Here is a 27,706-nt window from a genome sequence, read left to right as displayed (position 1 = left end):
AAGCTTCACTAGATAAGGGAAGAGTGCTGGTATTTGCTTGGCCGTAGGGTATGCTCGTTCAGTATGACATGAAACCTACATGCTTCAGTGAATGCCTTTTCTTAAATTCCCACATTCACTGCAATGTTTTTAACCTTTTTAAAAAGGTCTTAAAAATTCATCTGCTAGTAGTATGAAAGTTTAATAAAGCAAAACAAAGAAACAAACACATCCTTGGCTGAAGAGTTATCTCAGCAGCTAATAGTTTACTGCTCTTGCAGAGAGCCCACAATGTGTTCCCAGCTCCTGTTGATGACTCACGACTACCTATAGCCAACTCTAGCTCCAGCTGTCCCAAGGCATTCTTCCAGCACCACAGGGCATGACATGTACATGCACAAGTCTACACATGTACAAATAATTAAAATAAAAATATTTAAATAAAAACACATCATTAGACTTACTTTCTTAGATGGAAAAGGAAAAAGTTACTATTAAAACAAATAAACAAAAAACTGAATATCTAATATTCAGTATAAATGTTCCTTTCTTTACTACCAACTACTATGTAGCTTTCAAATATTTTCAACTTTATTTGCCTTTCATATGGGGAAAAATAGAAACAAATAAACAAACAAAACAAAACACCACAAACAAACCATCTAAGCTCTCCTTTCTTTCCAAAAGAAATTTCCCTCTGTAAGACCACACTACATGCTTCTTTGTTAGTTGTTTTGAAGTTTACTTATCTCTGTCTGTGTCCGATCATCACTGTGATATTTCTGCTCCTGTAATCTGGAAAGCATGGGTAATGCTTTGTTCTGCAGGCTAATCTGAACCTAGGAGGGAACATGCAGCAGTTACTGTATGAACTGACTACATGACCACTCTATTGCATGGCTAAGGGAAAGCTTTTTTACTAGATATGAACAGCTAGAGGGATCTGGAAGGGTCTAGAGTAGAGAGAAAGTACTATAATAAACATGGCCAGCAGAGTGGGCCTGACCAGGAGAGAAGAAGGAGCAGAGTAGGCAGAGAGAGGAGAGGGCCCGGGGTGGGTACACGGGAGATGGGAGAAGGGGGTAGGGGTAGGTTGGGGTAGAAAGGTCAAAGAGAGGTGAGAGGAAGACACGTAGCCAATACAGCATTATAAAGAGAATGAGAAACTGGGGGAGGGAAGCTCCTGAGCTAGAGGAGTTGGAGGGAGTGTGTGAGAAGAGCCAGGATGACAGTATGAACTCTAAAATGCTGAGGGAGCCTGGAGGCCAGCATGTACTTCGGTGTGCTAATAGGGACCACAGATAACCGTTTGTCTTTTCTGCCAATGGTAAGGGAAATAGTTCTTTTGGTAGATGGGAAGCAGCTTCACCCGTTCCTGAGGGATGCTAGCTTTTGTTTAATCCCAGAATCTGGGGAAATGGAGTTTCCTTTGGACCTAACAGTTACAAAAGCAGAATGTTACTAGTACTACAAGATCATTGATCTGAAAATTTCAATGTAACAATGTCTATACAATGTAATGTAACCAACAGCTACAATGTGGAGGTAGTACACAATTGGATACAATTCATTCCTGGCCTGCAGAAGCTCCAGCAGTCTAGGTACCAGTGCAGAGCTAATAAGGTCTCCTTTTGGAGAATACTTTCCAGGTTTCTTTTCTTCCAGACAGGTTTCTCTGTGTAGCTCTGTCCTGGACCTTACTCTGTAGACCAGGCTGGCCTTGAACTCACAGAGATTGTCCTGTCTCTGTGCCCAGAGTGCTGGAATTAAAAGCATTGGCCACGACTGCGCCACCATGCCGGGCCTAAAAAGTTAGGAAAGGGAAAGCTGATTAGTGTACTCTGTAGGCACTAGTAGACTAACTCTCCAAACCCATGTGAGACAGACCACCTGAGCAGACTTTTCTGAGTTAGGAGACAACCTACAATTAATGTAGGTTTTCCAGAAACCCCATGGTTTCTACAAAAGTTCTACAGGAAGACAATGTGGCCTTTTAATGTTTCCAGCTTGGTTTTTCCACATCTCCTATTGTTTTTTATTACCTTTCCTTTGCCCAGTTAGGTGCCTTTCGTGCAGCAGCAGCATGCCTGGCACTAACCACAGTTAGCTGCAGGATTAAAGCCGGATTTGGTAGCTTGACCTCCTCTTGACCCCCAAAGAAAGCAGGCAAGTTTGGACTCCTCCTTGAAGTGTAAAACCCTGTGCAATCAAGTCTTCAATGGGTATCTAGTTGATAGGACTCTGCAAAGGTGCAACGGGCACTCAGATGGTGGCATCATCTCATAACACTCAGCGGAAAGTTGGGAGACGTGCCAAAGCTAGACCTGACAATGAAGCCCAAACTCAGCAAACTCGGAGGCGCAAGCGCACCTCGCACCACCTCCCCCTCAACCCCTCACCCCCACCCCCTAGGCCCGCTGGGCTTCTCCGCACAGCATCCGGGGCGGGGCCTGGCAAGAGGCCCGCTGCTCCCTCCGCCTCCACCAGCTGCTTCTTCCCAAACAACCCGGCGCTCCGCCGCTGCCCTCCGCCCATTGGCCCTTGGCCCCTTCCATTTCCGCCCAGCCCTCCGACGTCCACCAATCCCCCGGCGCTCTCGGGGAGACGCCGCCCCCGAGGCCTTGGCTGGGGCTGCTCGGCCTCGTCCTCCGGCTGCTGCCTCCGCTGCTGCCTCCTCCTTCCCCAGCTCCTCCGGCCGGGGAGAGACCGCGGGGCCCGAGGGGCGGCGGCGGCGGCGGCGGCGGCGGCGGCGGCAGCGGCGCGATGGAGCCCGGGTCGGGCGGCCGAGGCTCAGCGCGCGGCCAGCGGCCCTCGAGCGCCGCGCAGCCCCGCGAGCAGGAGCGGAAGCTCGAGCAGGAGAAGCTGTCCGGGGTGGTGAAGAGCGTCCACCGGCGGCTCCGCAAGAAGTACCGCGAAGGTAAACAGGCAGCGGGCGGGGGAGGGGAGGCGCGTCCCCCGGCTGGGTCAGCGCTTTCCAGCCCCACAGGCCACCATGGACACACACGGGGGCGGCACGTCTGCCCAGGCCGCCACCGGCCTCCTGCTCTCGCCTCCCGGAACCCTAATGGGCAGTGGCCACCGGCCCAGGCCCTGTCCCCAGCGGTGTGCCGGAGACCGCTGTCACCGGGCACACACCGGGAAGGAGGGAGGGAGCCCAGGGATGGGGCTTTCAGGTGAGACCCGAAGACAAGGGAAAAATCCACTCGGGAAAGGAGCCCGGCAGAAGAGAAGCTGCCCTCCAGATTGCTGCGCTGGACCAGCCTGTTGTTCTGCTCGCTTGGCAACAGCCCCTCTTCCTCTTCGCCCACTGGCAAGGCCGTGCCGAGGCCTCCCCTGCCTGGTCTCCCAGGGCTGCGAAGTCAGCAGGCCCAGGAGATGATCTCAAGGTGCTTCACCTTGTTTAGCCGGAGGAAGGGATGGCAGGCAGCTCCATCTTCAAGTTTGTGGAGGCAGGCAAGAAAGAGATCTGGGGCAGGTTCTTTAGATACTGTGCAGTTTTGAATAGTGTCTAACCACAGAGACTCTGAAAGACACGGATGCCATTGAAGCCGGCCATAGATGCAGCCCCCTCCCTCCATGGAAGCAGCTTTACTGACTTATGCTTATGCCAGAACTGTGTCTGTAGTTGGGTTTTACGACTTATCCTGGCATTTTTTAAATGGAGGCTCTCAAACAAAGCAACTTTGTAAGATTTCCGAAGGTGAAAACTTGCTTTATTCTTTTGCTCAGGGGGAAAAAAAAAATCTCTTAAGTATTAAAATGGGATACTTTTAGCAGATTTTTGTTTTAACTTAATTGCAAAATGAAAACTCAGCAGTGTTCTGATGTTAGCTCTTTAGCTAGTAAATAATTTAGGTTAAAAGAGAAGTTATGACAGGGAAGGAACAAAGACCCGTGAGACCATGTTGCTTTTCAGTTTTATGCACTTTCCAATTACTCTAGAAGTTCAGTCCAAGGCTTCTTCCTTTGAGTGTCGGTGCTGTGTTTCATTTTTAAAGTATTCAAAGTTTCTTTCCTTGACAACTCAGTCCTGGCTTTTAATAGAGGCCATTTGATATCCCCATAGATGGTTTATAGCCATTGTTTGATAGGTACCAATAGAAGAGCCTTGGCAAGCATTTTAAGGTATTGAATTTTTTTTTATTAAAATTGCTTTAGTTCCCAACCGCAATTCAATAAAATGAGTGGTTACCATAGCAACAGTTGCATCATTCTTGATAGTCACAAAATGCACTTACATAATGGCATTCTCTATTGGTTTTTATGTTTGCAGAAATGAGGAAATAAGTGGACCCACTTTTCTTCAATTTATAATGCCATTTTGTACAAATCTAAGACGACATGTCTTTTAAAAGAAAATGACTAGTATATAATTCAGTTTCTATTATTAACCTTTTTGTGATAATTTCATTGTTATTCATTATTCATTTATTCATGAACGAATAGGTTCCACTTAAATTAACACACTGCTAATGTGTCATTATCTCTTTAAGCTGTTGTTTATGCATGCTTAGTTCCACATGTTTAAACACGTCTTTAAGCCCAAATTCTAACTAGGGGAACACTTAGTTCATAATGAAGATGGGTACTTAGAAATGACCAGAACTGAAAGCAGTGCATCTAGTTCCGAAGTCATTGATCTGATGAGCTGTTGGGCAGGTAAAAAGCGTTTGAATAAGCTATTCTTTTGGCATTTTAATACCCTGAATTCCATCACCCATCTAGGCTTCTCTAGGTTTTGCTCCAGTGATATATAATACCCCATCAGTTAACTTGCAAAGTAGATGATCTGAATGAGTGTGTCCTTTCCAACGTTCATGTTTTGTATGGCCCTAGTCTCAGCTGTTGGAATGCTCAGGAAGTCTGGCTATATAATCTTAAGAAATTATTCTTGGTATTTATTAGTACAGCATAGTATTGTAGTACTGATGGTCTCTAGACTTTGTATTCTATAAACTCATAGCAGTTTTCTCACCTGGAAATGCAGTGAAAAATCCCACTTAAAATCTTGGAATGTAAGACTATAAGAACCCATAGTTGTCTTGAATGATTCTTAAACATGGTTGATCTTAAATTGTCTACATTTTATCTCATATCTACAGTTTCTGGACCTCCATCATTAGGAAACATATTAGCCAGATTTAGTGTAGAACTTAAATTAATTCTTTCATTTTTATAAATGAGTGGGCTCTAAGAAGATCAAAGTAACTTTCATCAAGCTGAGCATGCTCATCATTAATGCCATACTATTTTATGGGAGAGAATAGTTTCTCTCCAATCTCTTATACTAATATTGGTGATATACATGTTAGAACATAAGAGAAAGTGGAGAGCAGGAAGCAATACTAAAAGTTGGGCTGGGCAAGGAAGAAGGATATTCGTTGGTGGCTGTGGGCTGTAGGTATGTATGTATGTATGTATGCATGTATGTAGTTGACCAGGGGCAATGTGCAGTACAGCTTTTTCAGGGATATGCTGGTAATGAAAGAAATGGTTTGGATTGGAATGGAAAGGGAAACAAAGCAGTTACTGAAAAGAACACAAGCAAGGGTAAAGAATGTAGTGTTGAAAAATGGAGTTTTTCTTGCCTTTATCTCCGATAGTGGATTTGAAAGCAACAGAAAGAAAAGTGAAAATGAGACCTTCCTGCTGAGATGAGGAAAGGTGTTTTCCTCCCCTGCTCTAATCTGTCCAACTGGTGAGTGTTGACAGTGATGAGCAGGCGTGGGCTGGGAAAGTGAGTAGTGTTACAAGGGCAGCTTGGTGGACCTAATGCGCTCTGACCACTGTTTGACTCTGCTCCACTTCACTGCCTGCCGGTGTCACCAAAGATCCTATTCTAGCTTGTATAAGGAAAATGAGAATTGGCCGTAAAGAGCAGTGTTTGAGATAGTTCTATATACCTGAATAAGTTACTGAAAGAAAATGTGGGGGCAGTTCCTAGCATTGCTAATCAGAAAAGATTCTTTGATGTCCAGCCACTTGTACATAAGACACTGTTATAAATTGAGTTTATGTGAAGAAAATCATGCTTGCAGAAATGGGTATTTTCTATCTTTGCTATACAGAATTATAGAGTTTGATTTCCACAGTACCTTAAAACATTTTAAATTGATGATAACATGCATAGACAGCTTATTTTGAGGAAATAACTAGTTTGGTTTTGCTTTTTAAATAAGGACTTGGTTGATTGGTCAGATTTACTTGATCAGTGTATCTGACTTAGAACTGAACTGGAACCATGTGGATTTCCAGTTTTGTTTCTGCTTTCTTTTGTAGTCTTGGTGTACGTGTTATGTGAGTGTATGTCTTGTGTGGATACATGAGTATATGTGTGCCTTTAACTGTGAAGCCCAGAGGTCAACTTCAAGTGTCTTCCTCGGTTGTATCCATTTTATTTTTTTGAGACAGGGTCTTTTTCTGAACCTAGAGCTTTCTAACTAGGCCAGGCAGGCTATTCAGAAATCCCCAGAGATCGTGGGATTATAGTGGCATGATGTGGTGTTAGGCATGCTTGCAAGGCAAGTGCTTTAGTGACTGAGCCACCTTTTCAGCTGTTGCTATTTTTCGAGCAAACACCCGAAATGAGAGTATTGTGGGGAACTCATTTTATCTTCAACTTTTCTTTTAGTAGACTTTCTCTACAGCTGTGTTAATAAGTTGGCCAATTCTATGGCCACCAAGAGATTTGGGAAAGGTTCTTCTCTTTTATTATTATTCAAGTGACATTTCATTTTACATTTTCCCCTATTTAGTACCCATTCTGATACAGAGTAAGAAAAGTGTGTGCATGTGTGTGTGCTTGCGCGCATGAGCGCACGCTTTTGAGAAAATCTTTGCTTTAGCACTGTAATAGATTCTTCACCAAAAATCTAGTTAACTTAGCTCTGGAAGATTTTGTTGTTGCTGCTTCATTTTTTTGTGCGGGGGAGGGGGTTGTTTTTGTGTTGAAGAGGAGATATGAACAGATTGTAATAATCAGTAACACTAATGCAGTTGATTGAGTGAAGGGCACACAGTAAGTGTGCAGTGTGTGTTATCTATTTGATTTTATCATTGTGTGTCTTTGTGGTATATGTGGTATATTTTAAATGATAACCTAAGAACAAAAGTATTAATGTAAATCCTTTGTTTACTTCACAGGCCACAAACAAACAAATAAACCCAGATCCTGTTCTTAGCCATGGGCCCCTTGCAAGGGTTCTCTTTGGAACTCCATGGAGTATACAGTAGACAAAAGAGTCAGAGCAGGGAAGCAAAAGCACAGGAGACTGCAAAGGAAGGAATCGAGAAGAGAAGAAACTAGTTAGGTGGCTCTTGATGTTCGTCTGATTCAGAGTTGATTTAGTCATGGTGGTGAAATGGAGAAAAATAAGAATAATTTGAAAGGTAGAATAAGCAGTTTTCACAAAAGTGAAGAGGAAAAGATAACAATACTGTAAGGTTTGGAGGAAATGTTAGTAGCCATTAAAGCCCAGGTTAGAAATGCATTCTATGTCTCTGAGTGAAAGTGCTGTGGGCTGGGTAGACAGGCAGAGCGCCTTAGGACAGGGGGTGGAGACAGTGCTTAGTGTGCACCAGCAAACTGCCCAGAGAAGTGATGAAGATGTGCTAAGAGGTGCTTGGAGCCTCCACAGAACACAAGGAGCACTCTCAGAAGTTGAGTTTCTTCTGTACTAGGTTCTGCGCTGAAGAACTCTACCTGCTATTTATGCTTCATTTACACAAAATGGCAACTTATAGTCTTCAAGAGAAGACAAAATTAGAATTCTTACGTTCTTTAAGAAAATGTGATTGACTTTGATTCTGAAACATTCTCAGCATTAGCCTAAGGGCAGTGCTTTTGTGTATATCCACTTTTTAGCTTCCAGGACCTAGTGTGAGGTTTCTTATACATTAGTATGTGCCAGTACTCGGTTAATTTTAAAATGCTGATTCTTGGGCCCCCAGAAAGCAATTGTGTAAGTTGTAAATTAGGACACATTTATGCTTTTGATGCAGGTGACTGTTGGACCCTGGTTGGGGAGGGCAATACTAAACTAAGGTTATTTTGTTGTAAAACTTGATAGTTTGATGCATAAAAATGAAGCTCATTCCTTGGCTGCTTATATGATGCTTCATTTCTATAACAAATCGTAATATGCAGGAGGGAACTGTCAGTTGGAATAGCTAAGTTAGTGATTTCTCTATTAACTTCTTGGTGTTTTTGCTATACTGCTATAAAAAGTTATTTATTTTTAAGGGACAATATGCATATCAGCATTCTGTCTTTAAATTTCCCTGTTAATAGTTTTAATGCTTAAATTGATTTCATATGTTAGTTTGTCTCTTTACTCTTTTTGTTGCATCTTCACATTTCTGTAGTAAATATAAGCACACTTATGCTGATATCTAAGTAATACAGGCAAGTGCTTCACATAGTTTCTACCATACCAGTCTTTTGTAGTATTTATAATAATTTAGGACAGTCTGGTACTTGGAAATACCTACCCTTTCTGTTACAGATCAAAAACTGTCACATATAACAAAATTTCCTTTTTTGTAATACTGTGCTGTTGAAAGAGCAATCTCAAATTGTAAATTTAAGCACCAGTGGTATTAAAAAGTTTCTGTTTTATTGTGAAACTTACTTTTGGATCTCCCATTTTTATTCTTTTTAATTTCTAAAATCAGTGGGATCACAACTATCTTCAAATTACATAAATATTAGAGATGTTGTTTGTTGCTGTCCTACCTGTAAACTTCCAAGGTAACATTAAGAATTGGTAGACTTTTGGGTATTATCCCTTACCCCATCTTGAAACTAGGAATAGTAATACTTAAGAAATTTAGCCATGTATTGTTTTCTTGACAGTTTAAAATTTAAGTTATTAGCCAAGCGTAGTGGAATAAGTGTTTAATCTCAGCACTTAAGAAATTGAAGCAGAAAGATGAAGAGTTGGAGACCAGCCTGGACTATATAACTCAACTCTAGAGAAAATAATCATCACCATCCCAGCAACAAAAACTAAATAGATAAATCAGTTAATCTCGGTCATATTATCAAATGCTACGGTCTAAAATTAGAAATTTTTTTTGCTTCTTAAAATGCTATAAATGATCATTTAGACTAGTTCCTTAGAATGTTTAGCACAGATTTGAGCCATGAATATACAGTGAATTTACTTGTAAAGTGTTGGGATAAATGACCAGTTCTCACTCTAGATCCATTAAGTAAAAGGTATAGTTGTTTATAATGTGCACTGAGAATTGGCAACCAGAGATGAAAACAACTACCAGAAAATTAAAGATTATGCAGTTACAGAGATTAAATGCAGCATTTAACTGACAAAAGCCCATTTGTTTGTTGTTAGGAAATCATTATAGTTGTGTTTTGCAGACCTTTGATTGTGTCCATGATCATTCATAAACATAAAACCCATGAAGAAAGGCAGGGTGGTATGGTGATTGAGGTATCTTTTTTCCCCCGTCATCAGCTTCGTTCCTCCATGTTCTGCAATAGCATTTCAAAGACTTCTAGATATAAAACATCTTATGGCCACATTGACAGTATGTGTAAGTCACAGCCAGAAACTTGCTCTGATTTCTACAAGTTTAAGACTTACATAGTATTGGGTCCCTGAGGTGTGTTAGTTATCTAGAATTTGGCCTCGAAATTAAGGAAATATATTGTGATCTGTAGATTAACAATTACCACATTAAGCTTTAATTTTGTAGCATTTCCTATGGTCATTGGACATGATTTTAAAGCTTAAGTTTATTGAAGTATGTGTAGTTCATATACAGTCGACACCTTCTAAAGTACAGAATTCTATGAATGTTAATAGTTATATGTGCATATGAAAATGCTGTCGTATAATATAAAACATTCCATTACTCCCAGAATTCCCTTTACCACCTTTCTATCTTTCTACTCACTGCCCATTTAGGCTCTTTTGTTATAGAGTTACCTTTCAGAGTTTTATATACTTAGAATGGTATAGTGTATTAAATTATGACTTTTAAAAACCAGTAATGTGTTATGAATTATAGGCTAAACTCCCAAGAATTGTAACAGGTTGATTTTTGATGTATAAATGGTAATAACCTCTGATATGTTGTGATCTCAAGTTGTCAGCACTAAATACATACATATGAGCAACATTACATGGATTCAATAGTATATCATACAAATACATTTATTATATATAAAATAAAGAGATCATGATAATTGAGTAAGTTTTAGGTATATACCCTGCTATTTAATGAAAATATATCTTACATAATGATTTCTCAGTCAATCTGGTAGACATCACATAACAGCTATTCTGTGTGCGAATGACTACTAAAAATTTACTTCTTTTTTAATATATACATTCTAAGATAGTTACAGTGCTGTGCATTATATCTTTAAAGCTTATTCATTTTACAACTTAGTTTTTAACACTTTGACCAACATCTACATTTTCATCTCTTCATCCTTTTCCTCAAACCTCTAATGAGCACACACTACTCTGTATTTCTTTAAGCTCCTTGCTTTAGAGTCTACATATAAATGATCTGAGATGCATGTCTTTCTGTGACTGGTGTATGACCTCAGAGTTTATTTACATTATCAAGAGTAGCAGAATTTTCTTTTTTAAATTGAATGGAGTTTCATTATATATATAAATACCATACTTCTTTTGTCTACTACCCATTAATGGACACTTTTTTTTTCTGTATTGTAACTAATACAACAGTAAACATGATGTCTCCTTTACATATTTATTTTGTTTTTCATATATAAAGAAGGGTGAAAGGAAGGGAGGAGGTGAAAGCTTTTGGATGTTTTGAGGAGCCTCTAGATTGTTTTCCATAATGGCTTGTAGTAATTAGGGCGGCGGGGCTGCGTCCCCAACACCCCAGCCGCCTGCTCAGCTAGCTTATGCCCGAAATAACAACACACAAACTGTATTCATTTAAACACTGCTTGGCCCATTCTCTTCTAGGATAATTCTCACATATTAATTTAGCCCATCTCTAATCATCTGTGTATGGCACCCCAAGGTGCGCTTACCAGGAAGATTCTAGCCTATGTCCATCCTGGGTCGGAGCTTCATCCCGCGAGCGGGGCATGGCGTCTCTCTCAGGCGTCTGCTCCCGAGAGGAGAGCTGTAGAGACTGAGCTCACTTCCTCTTCCTCCCAGCGTTCTGTTGTGTTTACTCCTCCCACCTATCCTCTAACCAATAAAATGGGCCAAGGCAGTTCCTTTATTAGCCAATGACCTTCCTCCATCAATGGCTGTATTGTAATCTCAGAACAAAGTACATAGGCCCCCTTTTCTCCACATATAGCGGGTGGTTCTTTGTTATGCTAGCCATTACACTGTAGTTTTAGTTAGCATTTCCCTAACTACTAGTAATGGTAACCATCTTTCCAAGTACCTAGTAATCATTGTCTTGGGAAAAAAATGGCTTCAGTTCCTTTACCCACTTTTTTAAAAGGCTGGCATAATTTTGCTATTGAATCTTATGAGTACCTAGATATTTTTATATTAATATTTTACCATTTGTGGTTTATAAATAAATTAGTCATAGAGTTAGCCTCATTAAACTTTAAAATCTTTGCTTTATATTTATACCTTTTAAGAATGAGAATTAGGATAGTAAGAAAAATATCATTTATAATTAGATGATCCCAACATGTAAAATAAAGCGATTCACTTTCCTTGAATATAAGAAATTCATTATAATCTAGTATTTTTACTAAAATTACTTTTCCTTAAGCTTAAAGTTTTTCAAACAAACCTGTGAACTCAATGGATGTAATTCTACTTCCACGGTAAATTAGTTGTTTACTTTTAGTGGATATATAAAAATATAAATGTCAACAGAATACAGAAAGTAGAAGTCAAGGTGTTGTGAACTTTGTTCTAGAGTTTATATGACTTTTAAGTTGATTTTTAAAATATGTAGTTAAACAAGTTATTGTTGCTGATTCTCTAAGTTTGTTATTCTTGTTTGATTATGAAGTGTGTATGTAATGATGCTTTCTAAAAGTTGTTTTTGTATTCCTTGTAATAGGAAAGGTGAAGTATATTTGTATATTAAAGTATATCCAGTTTTTCTAGGATGCCTGTAGACAATTAATTTTACAAGCGAGGTGTGGGGCATGGAGCTCGGTGATACGGTGCTTGTCTGAGCATGCACAAAGTCCTGAGTTCACTTCCCAGAAGTACATAAAGCAGAGCGTGGTGGCACGCTCTTGTAATCCCAGCACTGATGCCGGAAGCAGGAGTACCGGATGTTCAGTTCATCCAAGTTTGAGGACAGTCTCAGGCACATGAGACCCTTTCTGTCATCATTAGATAAACTAATTTTTACAGTAGATGGCAGTTTAATAAAGAAACCTACAATTGATCAGTGCGCAAAGAGTGAGACTGTTGGGAGTTTAGCTCCAAATAGGACATCTCTGTCACATTTCCTCCCTGACAGTTCAGAGATCATCATGGGAGAGGAGGCCAGAAAGGTTCTAAGAGCCAGAGATAGTGACTGTTTCCAGGGAAACAGTATCTCCTGACATAAAATTGCTGTTGGACACATGTGCTCACAGGGGCTGGGATTGCATGCACACAGTACAAGACAGCTCCAGTCCCAGCATGAGTGAGGGAGAAGCTCATGAAGTTTCACCCCTAGCTGAAGAGCCATTGACAGTCAGTGGCTATTAAGGACGGGGAATCCAGTTTTCTAAGGGAGCACTTGAACCTGAGAGAGATAAGTGGTGGGAGGAGGATATAGAGAAATTGTAGGACAGAGAATAATGGGTGAAATTGATGTTATGATGTATGAGGTGCTCAAACAATGAATAATGAATAAAAACAAAAATAAATAGGTTATTAGTCACAGTGGTATTGAGTTATTCATAAATGACATTATATTGAAATAAATCCTAAGATAAGCTCATTGCCAACTTTGGTCTTGAATATTTTAAAAATATTTGTTATGATATGATGAACTACAGTTTTAAGCAGATCTTAAATTCTACTTTCTGATTTGCCTTTTGATAATGAAAATATTATCATTTATTTTGTACATGCTTAATGCATGTGTAAGCAGGTGCACACACACACACCCAAGTGTACCCATGTGAAGACCAAGAATTAAAGTTTGGTGTCTTCCTTAGTTGCTTTCCATCGTTCTTTTTAAAAGCCAGGCTCTCTGACTGAACCTGGAGCTCATTGATTGTCTAGACTAGCTGGCCAGTGAGCTTTCTCAAGTCTCCTATATGCTGACCACTGGTGTGGTGTCATAGGCAAACACACTGGAGCTTTTCTTTTGACTGTGTGCTGAGCAAGCACTGTACCTATGAAACCATTTCCCCAGGCTGCTAGTTACTGTAATTTTTGAGGAAGTAGATTTATTTAAGCTCAGAGTTTCTTTCAGGGAAAGCGTAGCAGAGTTCATGTGGAAGGGGCGATCCCTGCCCCTGGTTTTTGGTTTGCTTACATTTCAGTGGCAGCCAGGAAGCATAGTGTATTGTCCTTTGAAACAAAGCAGTAGTTAAAATTGTGGTTGGCCTAATAACCAGGTGGCTGACAAAAGTCGTTAGAATCAACTTTTAATTTTTAATATATGTTTAATGTATATGCAGTTTGAGTGTGCAGAAGAAATTTGAGTATACATTCTGGGCATTTATTGACTTTTTTTAAAAAAATCAATTTGAGGAGCAGTGCTTTCAGAACCCACATTATAATATGCTTAAATATTTTGTTCATGTTTAGTATTTTAAGCACTATAAAAGAGAATACTATGAAAAATTAACTTGTCCCATTTTTCTCTATAAATTATTTAACAAGCACCCTCAATAAACTTTCAGGAATATGATGGAAAGTAAATTTTTCTCAAAATTAAAAATCAACTCTGGGTCAGGGCAGTAGTGGCACTCACCTTTAATCCCAGCACTCAGGAAGCAGGGGCAGCCAGATCTCTGTAAGTTCAAGGCCAGTTTGGTCTACAGAGTAGAGTTCCAGGACAGCGGGGGATGTTACACAGAGAAACCCTGTCTTGAAAAACACGAGAAACAAAACCTCAACTATGTTTTGTCCATTTTTAACCATTAACCATTTACTGTAATACATATTTAATAGGCTTTGATAAATGTTTGTTGGGTAAGGACTTGAATTAATGTTATGATTCAGGATAAGTACAAGGGACATAAAGAGTATATTAAATTCATGTCTGTTTTGTTATAGCCTCCTCACTCACATTTTATTTGTATGTTTGGCGCTCTCTCTCTCTCTCTCTCTCTCTCTCTCTCTCTCTCTCTCTCTCTTACCTATTGACTGTTATTTCATGTAGCATTTAACAGTATTTTTTTTTCTGAGTCTGGAGAGATGACTTAGCAGTTAAGAGAAGTTGCTGCACTTCCAAGATTCCTTCTTTGCTTCTCAGCTCTTATGTAAAGCAGCTCACAACTACCTAAAAACTCCAGTTCAGTTGATCTTACACCCTCTTTTGTCTTCCATGGGTATCCGCACACATATGGCATGCATGTGTTCGTTCCTGTGTGTATGTGTGTGTGTGTATGTGTGTTTGTACATGCACACATTAAAATAATCTTCAAAAAAGCAAAACCCTTTTCAGCAAATATGGTATAAAAATAAATAAATCAAATTTATTGTTTGTTTTCAGGTATATAGTTTAGTGCACTATGCTTACAATCACATACTAACTTTCAGTGTGAGCATACTCTGAGGGTATGTAAACTCTACTGTTAATAAAAATGCTAAAATATTAAGTTGTTTGCAGTTAAAGTCAATTAAACACACAGACAAATGTTTGAATCCTTTAAATGTCAGATAAGCAATAAACCTCAAAACTACACCAAAAGCACTTTTCAAAGACAATTTTGTTGAATGTGAAGAATACAGAGGCTATACAGAAACAGGTCTCTATAGTATAGTCATCTTTCCACCTTCTAGCTAGTAGTTACAGAGTAAATCAAGTTTCAGAGTCTGATATGACATAGTAAGGACACTAAGAAGTTTTATAGAGGACAGTAGTGTCTCACATAACCCCCTTAGTTCTCAGCTGTAATGGGGGAACACTGAACTCTGAGTCATCATTAGTGACAAGAGTTCCACGTTGTGTGTGTTCTATTTTTCTGTTACTTTTCTCCAGCACCTTGGAGTTTTTGGTTGATATGTCCTTACTCAATAAGTGCATACTAGAATCCAAGGTTTATAACTTTCCCTGGTTAATGGGAATTAGGAAAGCTAGTGCTGCAGCTTCTTGCCCTTCTTAGGTCCATTAACATTGTGAATATGATGTCTTCACTAGCAGTGTCACTAACAACCCCTGTACTCTTCGTCAATTTTTTTCTCCTAGGTTTCCACCCATCCCCTTACTGTTGTTGCTTAGGGCTTTCTTCCAAATAAAGTACAAATACTCAAGACTTTCAATTTTACCTACTGTTTTCAGAGGCTGCTTGTTTGTTTTCCAGCCTCCCAAGCCTAAAATAATCACTCAGAAACTATATTAATTAAATCACTGCTTAGCCAATCACTTAAGCATATTGCTAGGTAGCTCTTATATTTTAAATTAAACCATTTTTATTAATCTGTGTATCATCATGTGGCTGTAGCTTACCAGGCAAAGTTCCAGCGCCTGTTTCCTCCGGCAGCTACATGGCATCTCTTTGGCTCCATACTCTCTCCTCCTCTATCTACTTGAAATTCCCACCTTGCCTTGTTCTGCACAGCCATAGACCCAGAGCAGCTTTTTCATTAACCAGTGGTACTTGCAGCATACAGAAGGGACTCCCACATCAACCTACTACCATGTAGAGTCTAAATCAAGTCTTGCAGAAATTAAATGAGTTTTCATTACACATAGTTTCTTTGAAATACATTTGATAATAGAATTTTTATACAAATCACTCACATTTATAATGGTAATTTTTTAACTAATGCCAAATTTCCAGCCATTCTTGTACCCTACCAGCACACATTTACTTTATGAATTGGTAGGTCATATATGTATATCTGGGGGGGGGGGTATGTGCATACAGTTAGCGATGTTCAACTTAATAAGTGTTTGAAAGGGTAAATTTTGATTGTCAGATCATCAATTGTAAAGTAGTGTTTAAAACTTCATTAAGTTTTAATTCATGATTTTTTTATTCTTGTTTTATAAACTATCTTTATTTTCCTAAAATTAGCTGACACATAAAAATAAAGTTAACTTAGATCATCTTTTCTTTGTATACAGTGGGAGACTTTGATAAGATCTGGAGAGAACACTGTGAAGATGCGGAAACACTTTGTGAATATGCTGTTGCAATGAAAAATTTGGCAGATAATCACTGGGCAAAAACTTGTGAGGGTGAAGGTCGCATTGAATGGTGTTGTAGGTGAGTGTTTTATAAACGGGCACTTTTGGTCTCCAATATATTCTTTAACTTAAGTGTAAAATGATGTGCTATTTATTATACCACAGAGGAAACTATAAATACTCTTAAGTGGTGTCTTTAAGAGCCTCTTTTTCCTTTGTCTTTCACTTTGTCTAGTTTTATTTCAGTTTCCTTGGCTTTTCTTTTTTTTTCATTTTTTATTGATTTTTTTTGAGCTCTACATTTTTCTCTGCTCTCCTCCCTGCCTCTCCCCTTCCCCCACTCAACCCTCCCCCAAGGTCCCTGTGCTCCCAATTTACTCAGCAGATACTTCCCATGTAGATTAGATCTATGTAAGTCTGTCTTAGTGTCCTCATTGTTGTCTAAGATCTCTGGGATTGTGGCTTATAGTCTGGTTTTCTTTGCTTTATGTTTAAAAACCACCTGTGAGTGAGTACATGCGATAATTGTCTTTCTGTGTCTGGGTCACCTCACTCAAAGTAATGTTTTCTAACTCCATCCGTTTTCCTGCAGAATTCAAGATGTCATTTTTTTCTGCTGTGTAGTACTCCATTGTATAAATATACCACATTTTCCTTATCCATTCTTCTGTTGAGGGGGATTTAGGTTGTTTTCAGGTTCTGGCTATGACAAACAAAGCTTCTATGAATATAGTTGAGCACATGTACTTGTGGCACAATTGAGCATCCATTGGATATATACCCAAAAGTGGTATTACTGGGTCTTGAGGAAGGTTGTTTCCTAATTTTCTGAGAAATCACCACACTGACATCCAAAGGGGTTGTACCAGCTTGCATTCCCACCAGCAATGCAGAAGTGTCCCCCTTTCCCCACAACCTCTCCAGCATCAGTGTTTTTGTTGTTGGCCATCTTTACAGGTGTAAGATGGAATCTCAGAGTTGTTTTGATTTGTATTTCTCTGATGACTAAGGTTGTTGAACATTTCCTTAAGTGTCTTTTAGCTATTATAGATTCCTCTGTTGAGAGTTCTCTGTTTAGGTCTGTACTCCATTTTTTTTTTATTGGATTATGTGTTCTTTTGATGACCAATTTCTTGAGTTCTTGGTATATTTTGCAGATCAGATCTCTGTCTGATGTGGGGTTAGTGAAGATCTTTTTCCATTCTGTAGGCTGTCATTTTGTCTTGTTCACCGTGTCCTTTGCTTTTACAGAAGCTTTTCAGTTTCAGGAGGTCCCATTTATTAAATGTTTCTCTCAGTGTCTGTGCTGCTGGGGTTATATTTAGGAAGTGGTCTCTTGTGCCAATGTGTTTAAGTGTACTTCCCACTTTTCTTCTGTGGCTGGCTTTTATGTTGAGGGCTTTGATTCATTGGACCACCATGAACGCGCCCAATCTCATCTGATCTCAGAAACTATAATTTCCTTTTCTTAATCGAAATGTTTTACCTTTCACATGCTTAATTTTTCGAAGCATTTTATAAAATATGGCTTTAAGTCTATTATTACGTCTACTTGATATTGAATGGCTGGGCATTACACATGGGAGGTCTGCCCTTTTCTGTAGAGAAAGGAGTAGTGAATGGCTATTGGAAACTGAACTCAAGTCCTGTGGAAGAACAATCAACCAGTGCACTTAAGTGAAGCCATCAGTCCCCAACCCTTAAAATGTTTGTATTTTATTGAAAGTAGATTGTTTTGTAAGATATATTCTGATTATTCTTCCCCACCCCAACTGTTCCAATGAAGATAGAGTTGTGCACTGATAACAGGGTAACCTTGTAAGTTTTTAGTAGTAATTATATTGTTCTATCCATGTAGCAGTAATAATGATAGGTTTTCTCCTAGGACTCAGGAGTGATTTAGAATTTAGCCATAGGCTTTTAGCTTCATTGGCAGTATCAGGTATGTATGGGTTCCATCTCCTGTAGTGGGCTTTGCTGCCAATCAAAAAGTGACTGGTAACACCTATAGTATTTGTGCCACTATCATACAATGGGGATTTGTTGTAGAAAAATCCCTTGTGCAACATGCAGGGTTCAGGATCCATAGCTGCTGAGTAAGGATACCGATTACTTTTTGCCTCTGGTTATGTGAATGGCATATTCCAGCCCTGTGAACACTAGCTAGTAAGGATGAATCTTCCAGGCCAGCACTAGCTAGAGTTTTCCTTGTTCTCTTGACTAAAGCTGTAGATCTTACTGTCAAGTTCTAGAGGTAACAAATATTATTGACTGTTATTTGACATAATGGGACGGGGGTAATTATGGGACCCGATAGGCCAACATCTCAAAAAGAGGTATCCTTTTCCAATTACTGAGGCTTTTATTTGGTAGCGTATTGTGTCTAGTTGGGTTATTGTGTCCGTGCTGCCTCCCACCCTCATTATAGGGCACTTGCCTTGGGCCTTTTTTTATATTGTGTATACATTTTAGAAAGTTTCTGCATAGTAGGTTTTTATATTGCTTTTGTAAAAAGCCTTCAGTGTTAGTCATCTACCCATATTCTCTCTTTTACCCAGCCTGCTTGTTCCCCACCTTACCCAATCCTTCCTATTCCAGTTCCCAACTTTCTCACCCAACAGTGCTACTTTCTGTTACCCATTCCTTGAAAGATCCCTCCTTCGCAGTGGTCTTTACTAGTTACTTAACCTCTGGGTATTCCAAATGAAATATAAAATTTTAAAGCTTAAGTTCAAATATGAGACATATGAGAGGAAACCTATAATGCTTGTTCTTATGAATTAACCATACTGAAAGGGTTACCTTCTTGATCATGGTTGTTTCCAGTTTCATCCATTTGCCTGTAGATTTTATTTTTCCTTAACAACTGAATAATGCTCTGTTATGTATGCGTACCACATTTGTATTATCCATTCTTAGTAGATATTTAGGTTGTTTTCTATTTCCAGGGTATTGTGAATAGAGGGCAATGAACATGGGTTAGCAAGTATCTCTGTAGTAAGATTAAGCTACATCTCGTGGTAAACCTATTTTTAACTTCTCGAGAAATCTGCACACTAATTTCCATGGTGGCTGATCAGTTTTCACACTCCCCATCAGTGAGTAAATATTCGTTTTCTCTACAGCCTCTACGTTATCTCCTTCATTTGGATGTTGTTTTTTTGTTTGTTTCTTCTTCTTCCTTTTTTTTAATCCTAGGCACTCTGACTATGGTAAGACATCAAAATAATAATAATAATATTAATAATAATAATAATAAAATTAAAATGTCAGTCATGAAGCTGGTAGTAATTTTTTGTTTTTGTTTGTTTGTAATTAGAAGTATTTATAAAAGAACATATACATGGTTGAGAAACACTTAAATGAAGTTCAACATCCATAGCCATCAGGGAAATACAAACTAATTCTTTGAGATATCATCTGTTAGTTTTTTGAGACTTGTATACGTGTTTACATCCTTTCTACCCCATTTCCTTCCTACTCCAAGTCCTCCTATGTCCTGACCCCCGCCAATTTTATGACTTGTTCTATAATTAGTAGAATTGTGTGTGCGTGTGTGTGTGTTATATGTGTATGTGTGTGTGTGGTCTGTGTGTGTAATCCAGAGCAAAATGTGTATGTAAGAGGGGCTATACAGTGTCTTTATTTAAACCTAAAGCTAGTTTGGCCAAAACGGCCTCAACCAAATATTAAAATTTCAGTTATATATAATTTAATATTAAATTATGTATAATTCACTTGAGAGTCATATATTTATTTATGTGCATATATGCATTCATACATATATGAGGTAGGTGAAAGTAGTGAGAAAATAAGAACAATGGATTGTGGAACAAAGAACTGGACAGTTGGGGAAATAAAGGAAGGATCCCCTTTCTCCCTCATCCCCCCCAAAAGAAAGATGGGGTGTTTGTGATTAACTGCTTAGTTCTGTTTGCTTAGCTCTATGGAGAAAATGTTTATAAATTTGACTAGTTCACCCCACCCTCCCAACTAAGAACTACAGAGCTGTACTACTAGGCTAGACCCCTCCCTGGGGCTGGAGGGGGGGTCCAGTGCCCTCCAGTCAGGAACAGAACCTCACTGTTCCACTCCACAGCCTTGGCTTTTCAATTATCAGGACAATCCAGGAGGCAAACCCTCCTCCTGTTTTTGAGCGGACTTTGTTCAGAAAGAGATTATTTTTAGGTCAAACTGCTAAAAATAGTTGATAAGAATTTAACTCAAACTTCTGAAGAACAATAGTCAAGTAGAAGATGTGGTTTTAGAAAATAACAATAACAAAAAGATTGAGCTTAGCATGATGACACATGCTTTGAAAAGCACTTAGGAGGCAGGGCAAGTGAGTTGTGAGTTTGAACATGCCTGGGCTATACACTGAGATCTTGATTCAAAACGAAACGTGTGTGTAAGAGAGGTTGAACGGTATTTGTCTATGAACCTAAAGCCTTCAAAACAATATTAAATTTGCAGTTATATATAATCTTAGTTTAAATTATGTATAATTTCTTTCCCTCTTGATAATTATAAGAGATCAGTATTACTTTCAAAGCTAATATGGAATTAAATACCAGTTGGTCAAAAGTTTGCTTCCATTTAGTTATAATTAAAATTTTAAAGAAATTTGGTGTGAAATTTACTTATTTACTGACTTATTTACTCTGCTAAGATTTTTAATGGTCATTTAGTAGGAATAATTCAGTATTGGATTTCTTTTAGAAGAATAATTAGATTTCAAATGTAATATGCTGAAGAGATGGCTCAGCAGTTAAGAGCACTGCATGTTCTTCCAAACGTTCTGAGTTCAATTTCCAACAACCACATGGTGGCTCACAACCATCTATAATGAGATCTGGTTCCGTTTTGAGGAAGAGACCTGGTCAAACGTCCTTAGACCATGAAACCCAATATGGATGTATTCAACAGAACTGCCATAGATGGGCTGCCCATGCATGCTTCAGTATTTCCAGGGCATAAATTTCATTTAATTTTTTTTGGATTTCTTTTATAAAAATAATTAGATTTCAAACTTACTATGAAGTAAAGCATTTTTATGTATATCACCAAAGATACATAAACACATTTTTTCCTGAACAATTTGAAATTTGTTCACAAATAACATGCCATTTTATCCCTGAACTCACAACTCCTAAGGAGACAATCCTTCTGTATAACTACAACACCATTATCATTAAGACAATTATCAGTAATCTTCCAATTTACTAAACTTATCTAGTTCATAAATTCAGACCTTTTTCTTACTGTATCCAGAATGAATCTTAGGGTTTTGTGGTGCTTTGAATTAGACTAGCTCCCATAGGCTCATACTTTTGAATACTGCCCCACAGTTGGTAGAACTATTTGGAAAGGCCTAGGAGGTGTGCCCTTATTGGAGTAAATGTGTCACTGGGGGTGGGTGGGACTTGGAGATTTCAAAAGCCTATGTATTCCCAGTTAGTAAGGTCACACACTGTCTCTCGCTTGCTGGCTTGCTCTCTGCTCTATGGTTGTCTCATGTAAGCACTATGCCTGCCTGCTGTTGCCCTGCTCTTGGCTGCGAGGGTCATGGGGGCTAACAGTCTGGAACCAGGAGTCCCAAATTAAATGCTTTCTTTTCTAGTTTTCTTTGGTTGTGGTGCTTTGTTATGGCAGTAGAACAGTAAGACAAGATTCCAAGGTTTTTTCCTAAAAACAGTGAGACCTTGGTAGTGTTATCTCTGTGTTCTTACTTTGTTTTTTATAACATTGAGTTTTTGCCAAAATGTCAGCTTTTTAGAAAATCTCACATAGTTTAATTCTGATTGTTGCTTAGAAGTGGCAAATTGAATTGTTCAAATATTTAGATATCTTCACCGAGTTTTCTTTTTTTGGTGTCTTATTTTATTAATTACTGAGAAATGTTATAAGATAAATTTCACCAAATTTCTTAAAATTGCTTAACTATTTTCTCTATTTTTGCTTATTATATTTATAATAGTTAACGTTGAGACTTTCTCTATTTACTTTAACATAATTTAGCTGCAGGTCTATTTCTTTTGGTTATAACTCATTTTTTTTTTAACTTGCTTCATTGTGTGTGTGGCAGCTTGTTAAATATTGCTGTTGTGCTTAAAAAACACTGGAATAACTGTTTTCCCCAGAAAGGACACAGCTTTGTTTTTCTCTAATGCAGGAGCTAGGATGAAAGAAAGAACACTTAGAGCCATCAGTAGTAATTGACCTGGAATGGAGCTAAATTACCTCTTTAGAAAGTGTCAGTTCCCATTTGGTTTCCAGTGCTTTAAGAGTGAGGGGATGAATGCTGTGTGTATGCAGAGGGACAGCTCTTGGAGAAGAGGAACTAATCTCGAGATATTAGCCCAAGAAAGAGCACAAAGATCCTTCTCTGAGTTTTCATTCTATTCTCAGTCTCTCGTGCTGCTGCTGCCCAAGAATCAGAAAGAATATATGAATTATTATATCTGTAGTTTGGTTCTTTAAAGATTTTCAGGCATTCCCTTATGGCAAATTATATCTGATCAAATGAAAAGCATTTGTTAGTTTTTAAAGTTAGTTTAGATTGAACTGCTATTCTGCCTGATGGACTATTATCTCTTCTAATTAAGAGGGGTCTCTTGTTCAAATCAAATATCAATTTGTATGGTATCCATAGCTTTTCTTCTTTTGTGGAAACAAAAGCAAAACCTCTTCCCCAATATAACACATATGCTGGTTTCCAATCTGAGGTCAACACATCATTAAAGTATACCAGCTGATTCTGTAGTTTTTTTCCACAATCAAATGTCCCTCCATGGCTGTTGTTCATTTCTCATTATCATTCAGAAAATTCAAAGTTAATAAAGCATTATTTAATCTATCTCTAGGTGTCTTTATCATCCTTTTCTCTTTTTTTAACATATCCTTTAGATTTCGATTTGATCTTTGTATAACTGCCTGCTCTATAGAATTGTGTGGTATACCTGTAATATGCTTTATAGTATATAAGCAAAATTTGTTTCATTTTCTTAGAGACATATGCTGAAGCATTGTCTGTCTTTATTTTCACAGGTATACCCATGATGGCCATAACTTCTAGGAAATGTGTAATTATTGAATCAGCCTTTTCAAACTCAAAGCAGTTGCCCATTGAAAACCTGAATAGGTATTAATGGTGTGGTGTACATATTTTAGTTTTCCAGACTCTACAAAATGGAACCTATCCGTCTGCTAGATTTTAGTCCATTGAGTACCCTTTGGGGTTACTTCATGCAGGTAGTGGTGTTTGGTTGTATAAAGAACAAATAAGATGTTTCCTTATAATTTCCTTGGCTTATTGTCATGTGGTGGAGAGGTCTTTTAAAAAAAAAAAAAAAAAAACTTTGCTATTGGTGATTTTCTTTTATGAAACTCTGAAGCCTCCAGCACATTTCCAATCAATAATTGATCGATTTCTGCATTACCTTTTGCTAGAGGACCTAAGAGACCCATAAGGGATTGGATGTGTGTTATGTATATAGGGTGATTCATATTCCTGAATATTTCTTGTAACTGAATATATAATAAAGTCAATTCTGTGTATCATCTGGTATAAATTAAGTGGTTTCAATATGCAAAACAACTTTTTCTGCATACTGTGAATCAGTAACTATGTGGAGAGGTTCCTTAAAATCCCTTAGTACCATGGGAGTAGCATATAATTTTGACTTTTGAACAGTATCATAATGGCTTAAATTCACTTTGCTTAAATGTTCTCATTTGTAACCTGCCTTTACTGATGTGTTTGCATCATATAAAGTATAGGGGCTCCAGTTATTGGTGTTTATCATACAGTGCAAGGAAGGATCCAGTTAGTTCATTTTATAAGATGAATTCTCTTGCTTTTGGGATATTTGTTGTTAATCTCTCCCAAAAAATTACCACAAGCTCTTTGCCAGGGTTCACTTTCTGCCCATAATTTGTCAGTTTCATCTTTAGTGAATGGTAATACAATTTCTGTTTAGTCTATTCTTGCCGATTGATGAAGGCTCAGTTTTCCTTTTCAAAATTAACTTAAATCTTTTCCACTTAAGTTTTTAATTTTTTTTTACTCTGTTTATGTGGTAAAAACGATCTATTAGAAGATAATATCTTACCTCTGCATTCAAATTCCTGTAGTGGAATGTTTGGAGGGTAACATGACCAGAATGTAGTTAAGCTTCAGATCCAGATGATCCACATGTGCAATCTGTAATTTATTTTCTACCAAAGATGATTATCTTTCAGCTTTAGCTGATAATTTCCTGGGACTGTTTAAGTCCTTGTCACCATCTAAGGTTTGGTTTAATCAGTTCGTCAGGTTTTATCCCACTAGTGGGCCATAGATTGGAAATGTCTCCTACCAATCTTTGAAAGCTATTAAGAGTCTGCAATTGATCTCTTCTAATTTGCACCTTTTGGGGTCTAATTTTTTGTAAACCTATTTTAATTGATGCCAATTATAAAAGCCATTCACAGCCCCAGAGCTGCATATGGGGCTCCTGCTGTAGATAAATGCAGGGCTCCTGCCTCTCCTGACTTGCCCAGTGGCTAGAGCATAAAACTCTTAATCTCAGAGTGGTGTTTTCATGCCCCATGTTGAGCACCAATATGTAGCATGTGTTCTAATAGGTCTTAATAATAAAAGTTCAGAGTTAGATATAGGGAGAAAATGCTGGTTGATCAGCGAGAAAAAGGAGCCAAACGTTACTTCTCAACTTCCCAGCCAAAAAGAGAGTGAATTCCTGTTTCCTTTTGCCTTATTAATTCTTCTCTCCGCCCAGCCATATCACTTCCTGTTTGTCTGTACAGACCTCTGGACCTCAATGGTTAGCTAGTAACTAGCTTTGCCCTCTGATCTTCAGGCAAGCTTTATTTATACAAACAAGATACCACCACAGTTGTGACCCCTTGCTGGAGTGGGAGAGATGAACAACCCTTTTACAGGGTTCTCCTAAGACCATTGGAAAACACAGATATTTACATTACAATTCCTAACAGCAAAATTGCAGTTATGAAGTTGAAAACAGTTTTATCTTTGGATGTCACCATAGCATGAGGAACTAGAGTAAAGTGGCCCAGCAGTAGGAAGCTTGAGAATCACTGCTCTGGAGGATTGTTGCAACTCAAATGTTTTTGTAAAAAGAAATCTTTTTGTTTTGTTTTGTTTTTCAAATCAGGGTTTATGTGTATGGCCCTGACTGTCCTGGAACGCATTCTGCAGATCAGGCAGCTATCCTGGAACTCATAGATCCGCCTGCCTCTGCTTCCGAGTGCTGACATTAAAGGTGTGTGCCACCACCACTGAACTGCAAATAGAATTGTTTTTTTTTGGGGGGGGGGGGGTTGTTGTTGTTTGTTTGTTCTTTTGTAGTGGGGTCTCTCTGTGAAGCCTTGGCAGTCCTAGAATTCACTCTGTAAATCAGGCTGGCCTGGAACTCAAAGATCCACTTATCTCTGCTGGGATTAAAGGTCTGCACCACTGCCACTACCACCACTGAACTAAAAACAAAAATGATATTTTTTGGGTGGTTGTTTGGTTTGGTTTGGTTTTTTGAGACATGATCTCTCTGTGAAGCCTTAGCAGTCCTAGAACCCGCTCTGTAGACCAGGCTGACCTCTACCTGCTATGCTGGAATTAAAGATGAGTGCCACCATTGGCTAGCTGTTAAAAGAAATGTTAGATGAAACTACATCTGAATCTTAGAAGTAGGCTCTTACCTTTATGGGAAATGCTATCACTTGGTTCGGGTGACACCTCTAGATTCTTCAAATAGGAAATGACATTTTGTCTTGTCGATCAATTCTATCTTTAACAGCCTTTGAAATAAATTACTTCTTTTTTTTTTTTATTTTGTTTTTTCAAGACAGGGTTTCTCTGTATAATGGTCCTGGCTCTCCTGAAATTGCCTTTGTAGACGAGACTGATCTTGAACTCAATGGGATTCACACACACACAAACAAAAAAAATTGCTGGGATAAAAAATATGTACCACTACTGCCCAGCATTTCTGTTAATATTTTTATGGGTGTACCATTCTTTAACACTTATTTGCTGCCATTGTTTTGTAAATAAGCATTTTCCATTATAAATCGATCATAATTATATTTCTTCAGAACGCCTAAGCTATGTTTATTTTTAATTATTTCTGTTGACCAATTCTCACAATAAATAATTCCTATAGAGTAGATAGTTATAATTATGATAAACATTTCTGTAATATCATTGTAGTCTCATGTCTTGGAGTCATTTTTTTCTTTGTTGTTAGCCAATGAGAATAAATCAAAGCTTGTTTCTATGTTCAGACATTGCTTTTGAGCAATTTATTGCTATCCAGTACAAAGACGTACAATCTAACCTTTCAGAATCCTATTTGCTTTTAATGGAAGGTAGGATTTAATGTAAGGCAGCCAACTGGATGTCTTTTTGTTATTTTTGTGAAGAGAATTAGAAGCACATGAGAGAGAAGGGCAGAGGGGGAGAGAGATCAAACATCCTTAATCTGAAATGCTGCAAAATCCAGTAGTTTTTTGAGCACTGTTAACCACAAATGGAAAATTCTCCACATTCATGGTCAAAATATTAAAAATATTCCACATGCTGGAGACAAGAAAGGGCAGTAATAGGTTTGGTAAATTATGTAGCCAATGGGGAAATCAACATGAAAGTGTTTAAAAACAAAAGCAAAAAAATGGAACTGTCGTATGACCCACTTACACCATTCTTTGGTATGTACCTGAAGTCACAGAACACAAAGATTATTATCTATCCAGTTTGTTGCTATACTGATCACACTAGCTGAGAAATGGAACTTGTTGGGATGCCTACCAGTAGATGAATGGATAAGGAAGATGTGTACATACACAAAGAAAAATGAGGTGTTTGTAGGAGAATGGGTGGAGTTGGGAAGTCATTATGGTAAGTGAAATAAGCCAGACTCAGACAAATACTGATAGATTTCTCTCCAATGCGCAAACTAGATTTAAAATTACAAGCATGCGCATGTGATCCACCCATTCTATTTCTAGGGCAGGAGACAAAAGGAGTGCAAATTAGAGTAAAATGTAATTGTAAAAATGTAAGGAAATGCCATGGTAAAATGTGAAAAATTAATTTTAAAGTACGATGTAAAATTACCATTTATATAGCCATGTTGGTTATTATCTTTTGTCAGTTTAACACAAGTCAGGCTTATCTGCAAAAAGCTAACGAGAAAATCAACTGAGAAAATGCCTCCATCAATTTGGCCTGTAGGTAAGCCTGGAGGGCATTTTCCTGTTTAGTAATGGATGTAGGAAGGCCCAGCCCACAGGGCAGTTCCACCCCTAGGCAGGTGGTTCTGGGTTGAGTCTGTAAATTGACTAAGCAAGCCAGTAAGCACCACATCTCCATGACCTCTGTTTGAGTTCCTGCTTCAGATATCCGCCTTTAACTCCTTTC

At 38.4% G+C, this 27,706-nt stretch overlaps 1 protein-coding gene across 1 annotated transcript in view; it reads left to right on the top strand.

Moving 5' to 3' along the window:
• Positions 1-2,592: 2,592 nt before the first annotated feature.
• Bmt2 (base methyltransferase of 25S rRNA 2 homolog) overlaps positions 2,593-27,706 on the top strand; it is a 49,522-nt gene continuing 24,408 nt past the window's right edge. The window contains exons 1-2 of the mRNA XM_041675705.1: positions 2,593-2,896; positions 16,210-16,351. Coding sequence (XP_041531639.1) covers positions 2,743-2,896; positions 16,210-16,351 — 296 coding nt within the window. The 5' untranslated portion in view covers positions 2,593-2,742. The remainder of the gene's footprint in view (positions 2,897-16,209; positions 16,352-27,706) is intronic.

The sequence above is a fragment of the Microtus oregoni genome, unplaced genomic scaffold (genome assembly GCF_018167655.1).
Source record: "Microtus oregoni isolate MIOR12 unplaced genomic scaffold, Mior012 000026F_ref0000081, whole genome shotgun sequence".
Lineage (NCBI taxonomy): Eukaryota > Metazoa > Chordata > Mammalia > Rodentia > Cricetidae > Microtus > Microtus oregoni.
This window is presented reverse-complemented; position numbering and strand designations above follow the sequence as displayed.